This window comes from Nicotiana attenuata, unplaced genomic scaffold, assembly GCF_001879085.1.
Source record: "Nicotiana attenuata strain UT unplaced genomic scaffold, NIATTr2, whole genome shotgun sequence".
NCBI classification, from domain to species: domain Eukaryota; kingdom Viridiplantae; phylum Streptophyta; class Magnoliopsida; order Solanales; family Solanaceae; genus Nicotiana; species Nicotiana attenuata.
Window position 1 is genome coordinate 110,579 of NW_017672337.1, and position 4,888 is coordinate 115,466.

The 4,888-nt window shown below is 36.7% G+C and overlaps 1 protein-coding gene across 2 annotated transcripts in view; it reads right to left on the reverse strand.

Annotated features, from left to right (window-relative positions):
• Window positions 1-3,077, reverse strand: part of LOC109212814 (flagellar radial spoke protein 5) — a 9,282-nt gene extending 6,205 nt beyond the window's left edge. Inside the window, exons 1-3 of one of the 2 annotated variants that reach the window (XM_019376498.1) lie at window positions 2,570-3,077; window positions 1,602-1,686; window positions 1,268-1,384 (exon numbers count right to left, since the gene is read on the reverse strand). In XM_019376498.1, the coding sequence (XP_019232043.1) occupies window positions 1,268-1,384; window positions 1,602-1,686; window positions 2,570-2,927 (560 nt within the window). In that variant the 5' untranslated portion in view covers window positions 2,928-3,077. Of the gene's footprint in view, window positions 1-1,267; window positions 1,385-1,601; window positions 1,687-1,931; window positions 2,372-2,569 lie in introns of those variants that run through there. The other variant, XM_019376499.1, reaches the window with a different exon arrangement.
• Between the last annotated feature and the right edge of the window lie 1,811 nt (window positions 3,078-4,888).

A 4,888-nucleotide genomic window follows, 5' to 3' on the forward strand; every position in this document is an offset into this window, starting at 1 on the left:
CCTGATGGTTATGTGCTGCATCAACACAAATATACTTCAGATTTATTGGAGGAGTTCAAATGTTCTCATCTTTCTCCTCTTTCCACCCCTTTGGATCCTTCTATTAAACTGACAGTTGACTTGGGTGACCCTCTTCCAGACCCTAGTCTTTACAGGAGACTAGTTGGCAAGTTGAATTTCTTACAGCATACTAGGCCTGATATTGCCTACTCTGTTCAGCATTTGAGTCAATTTCTCCGGACTCCCAGGGTTCCTCATATGTTAGCTGCCTTACATGTGTTGAGATATCTAATGACTACTCCTGCTCAGGGGGTACTTCTGTCCAATACACCTGATTTTGCCCTTGCTGCTTTTTCTGATTCTGACTGGGCCACTTGTGCTCACTCGAGGAGATCTGTCACTGGTTTTTTTATTACTCTTGGTGGTTGTCCTATCTCTTGGAAGAGTAAGAAACAACCTACTATTTCCCTTTCATCTGCTGAAGCAGAGTATAGGGCTTTGAGAAAGGTTGTCGCTGAAGTGTCTTGGCTTGTTAGACTTCTTGGTGATCTTGGGCTTTCTATTACTGCTCCTGTTCCTGTATTCTGTGACAGTCAGGCTGCTTTGCACATTGCAAAGAATCCTGTTTTTCATGAGCGGACGAAGCATATCGAGGTGGATTGCCATTATGTTCGTGATTGTCTTTCTTCTGGTCTGATTTCTCTCCAATTTGTTCGCAGTTCTGCTCAGCTGGCTGACATTATGACCAAGGCATTGCATGGTCCTCTTCATCATTCTCTATTGGGCAAGCTAGGAGTGTTTTCACCCTCCAGCTTGAGGGGGGTGTTAACGGAAGCCCAAATTCAGGCCCAACACCAACTCATACCCAGCAGCCCACTTAACTATACTATATCTTTCTCTTATTACAGTTTAGTTAGTCCATGTACAATTGATAATAGCTCATATATATATAGAAATAAGAATAGTCTAGAAGAGGAGGAGAGCATTCTGTATTTTCCGGAAACATTGACTATGGAATAAAAAGCTCTCTCTTTTCTCTTTCTAATTCTAGGGTTTATTTGCACAAATTCTTCTTTCATAGCTCGATTTTCTGCAATTAGCAAGTGCAACTTACAGTATGCAAGGTTTGTGCTAAACCAAATTAAACCCCACGAAAATAAGAAGAGCAGTAACCGTTAGTGTTATTTTACATCTAAACATCAGATTGACAGTCTATTATTTTTCACTGCCATTTTCTTAATTCATAAAGACTAGAGGTGGTTATTACCAATGAAATTGAAGCATGTCCAAGGACGCAACATCCATCCTTTTCCTTGAAACATCAATGTTCTGAACGACAAAACTACGGGTCATCTTGACCGGTGGTGGCACCCATTTGGTAAGCCTGCATTGCAAAATCAGAAGAATAAAATTTAGGGGCCTAACTTTTCCTTCAAGTTATTACAGTTCATTCTACGCATTGTTATTATGAAAATTTGAGTATTTTAAAGCAAACTCTGATACTGTCACAGTTCACAGGAGGTAAGCAGATTCATTCAAAAGAGCAATTACATTCTACGTGCTCAACAATCTTAATAAAGAAGCAACCTATTGTTACTCACCCTCTCACAGTTTCTAGAAGTTCCGGCGGACGTTCTCTGCGTACTCTATTAATGAAGATGCCATAAAGATCTTCGGCAGGTCCATCTGCAGAGCCAACCATCATAAGAAGACATTTACTTATAAACACTAAGTCTTTGGGATCCAATTGATCAATAACTGCTCTAATCCTACATAATATGTGAGTTAACATATATCAATAATACTAGATTGATTAACACTACAAAAGTCATTAGACACATACAAAACAGTCCACGAAGGTAAAATGGCATAAGCAACGTGAGCATAATCGCGACAATAAACAAGAAGATAATTCAGATTTTTAGGTTTACATATGTCAGCCAAGTCAAAAGTGTTAAGTCCAGCATCAGCATATTGAAGCATAGCATCAACTGCACTATCTCGTTGGATTCTTCCCCATCCACCACTAGTCTGCCACATCCCATTGACAACTCTACAAATATCCAGTGAATCTTTCCCATTCTTAACTATAGCCCGTCGCTTATCTTCAGTTAACGAGCATTTGAATGGCCTTTGTGTTAATGTTCTTGTTTCAGTTGCTCTAAAAGACTTAATCTTGATTGAGTTCAAGCAAAATTGAGTGAAACTGCTGTTCAAGAGCTCTGTCATTCTTGATCAATAAGGTTGTTTAAAGAGTAGTTAGACAGTTATCCCACTTCACATAGAGTAGAATGACATCAAAATATGAGTAGTTAAATAGTCACTGGTTCAATTGAAATAAGGCTTTTCTTATCTGTTTAGATTATTTAGCTACATTTCTATTATCTGTCCAGTGAATTTTTTACATAACATCTAAAGTACGAAGCTGAAAATAGAAAAAAGAAAAGTAAAAAGGGGCTAAATGGAAAAACTCCAAAAGCTAAGACTACTGACGTGTCCAAACAAAGCACACAAGAAAAACCAGCCAATAATAACATGGCACGTGGAAGAAAAAAAAGGGAATTCATACAGTGGTCAGCCATGTCGAAAGTTGAAAGACCAGCGTCTGCATATTTAAGCATAGCCTCAACGGCGTCGTTTCGATCAATTCTTCCCCACCCACCACTCGTTTGCCACATCCCATTCAGCACTCTGCATATTTCCAACGCATCGTCACCGTTCTTTAGTACTGCCTGCCGGTTCTCTTTCGCCGCCACCTCTGCTGCCGTCGCCGTGCAGCACCTTGGTGGCACCGCCCTTCTTCTCATGCTCCAAAAACACTGTCCATTACTACTCCTTATACTTCTACTACTGCTAGAGTAGCTTAAAGGGGTTATTTTTTGAAGGTTGCTAAATGCTTGTTGTGTTGAAATTGCTGTCGACCCCATCTCTTTTACTTTAATTTCTTCAGATTCTTCTTGCTTTCTAGTAGTACGTGTTTATCCTAGCTTTGATTTGAACCTTTCGTTTATCAGGTAAAGGATTTGTATTTATGGGATTACGAGTATGACCCTGCAGATGACTCCCTTCATTTCGAAAAAATGAACCTATTATACTATTTAAATCAAACAAATTTTTTTTGACTATATATTTGTAAATAATTTAAGTTATTAATTTTACAATTTATAGTAGTACTTTTTATATATATAAATTTTATTTCAAAAAAGGTTATAAAATTAGTTATTTAATTTGTGTACTCTAAAAATCTCAAACAAATTAAAACAAAAAGGGAGTATTAAAAATAAATTAAAATTAAATTTACGTTTCTGTACAAACTGAAAAGAAAGACAATTAAAATTAATAGGAAGTCATATAAGTTAGAAGAAGTATTGAAAGTTAGTAGTTGCAAGGCATCTATCTGTTGGGGCATGTAACAATTTGAAGGCAATTTTGTTCTCCATCCGTCTCAAATTATCTATTGTGTTTCTCTTTTACACGCCCCTTAAAAAATATTATTTTATTTTTATTTATGTTTGAAGATATAATTTCTCTTCATTTAATATTTACTCATAATTGAGTTATTTGTAGTCTTCTAGAACAATTAATATTAAGGGTAAAATAATTAATTTAATCTTGAACTTTTAAAATGACAAATAATATGAGACAACTATTTATAAATACCACGACAAATAATTTGAGACGAAGAGGTACAAAATTACACTTATTACCCTTCTCAATTGGGAAATATGGAGATGCTTGGGATGTGGGGGCAATTGACTCACAACTTAGAGTTAGACGAAAGACATTTCACGCCATCTTTAAAGTAAATGGTCATATATATATATATATATATATATATATATATATATATATATATATATATATATATATATATAACTCAAACAGATGCAGAAATAATGTATAAATATATGGAAACCCTCAGACAAATACTTGCAGACAGTATTAGGTAACCTTCATTTTAAGCCATAGTCTTTTGCAGAACAGACTAATATGGATAGGATAAGTTTTGGAAAACATAATTTAATATTTTTTCCACCGTCAAACATGTCATTTAGAGTTCTATCAGAATGCGTCATAGATAGACCTCAAAGATGTTTAATTGATAATTTATGGATAGCATATAATAAAAAAGACACTAAATATTTTATAGCAGTCTTAATGCTTTAGGATAGTATTTTACTATAACGATCCGACCGGTCGTTTTGAGCAATTGCACTTCGCTCGGTTGTTTAAGGGCATGAGTAGCTCAGTATGATGTGCTATGACTTATGTGAATCGTCGATTTTGGTTTTCAGGTTATCCGGAATTGATTGGGAGAATGGTCTCAGCTAGAAGCTCTAAATCTGAAAGGTTTGACCAAGTTTTGACTTTTAGTAAATGATCTCGGATTTGGAATTTTATGGTTCAGTTAGCCCCGTTAGGTGATTTTGAACTTGGGAGCGCGCCCGGAATGTAATTTGGAGATCCGTGGTAGAATTAGGCTTGAATTGGCGAAATTGGAAATTTGGCGATTTTTGGTCGACAATGGAAAATTTGATATCAGGGTCGGAATGGAATTTCAGAAGTTGGAGTAGGTTCGTAGTGTCATTTGTGACGTGTGTGCAAAATTTCAGGTCATTCGGAGGTGATTTGGTAAGTTTCGGCGTAGTTTGCAGATTTAGAAGTTCTTAAGCTTGAATCCGAGGGTGATTTGGTGTTTAGATGTTACTTTGAGTGTTCCGAAGGTTCGACTAAGTTCGTATTTTGATATGTGAGTTGTTGGTATTATTGGTTGAGGTCCCGATGGCCACGGGTGTGTTTCGGATGGTTGACAGATTGGTTTTGGTGTTGGAGAGTTGATGAGAACTGCTGGTGTTTCCGCACCTACGGAGTGGGAACCGCAGGTGCG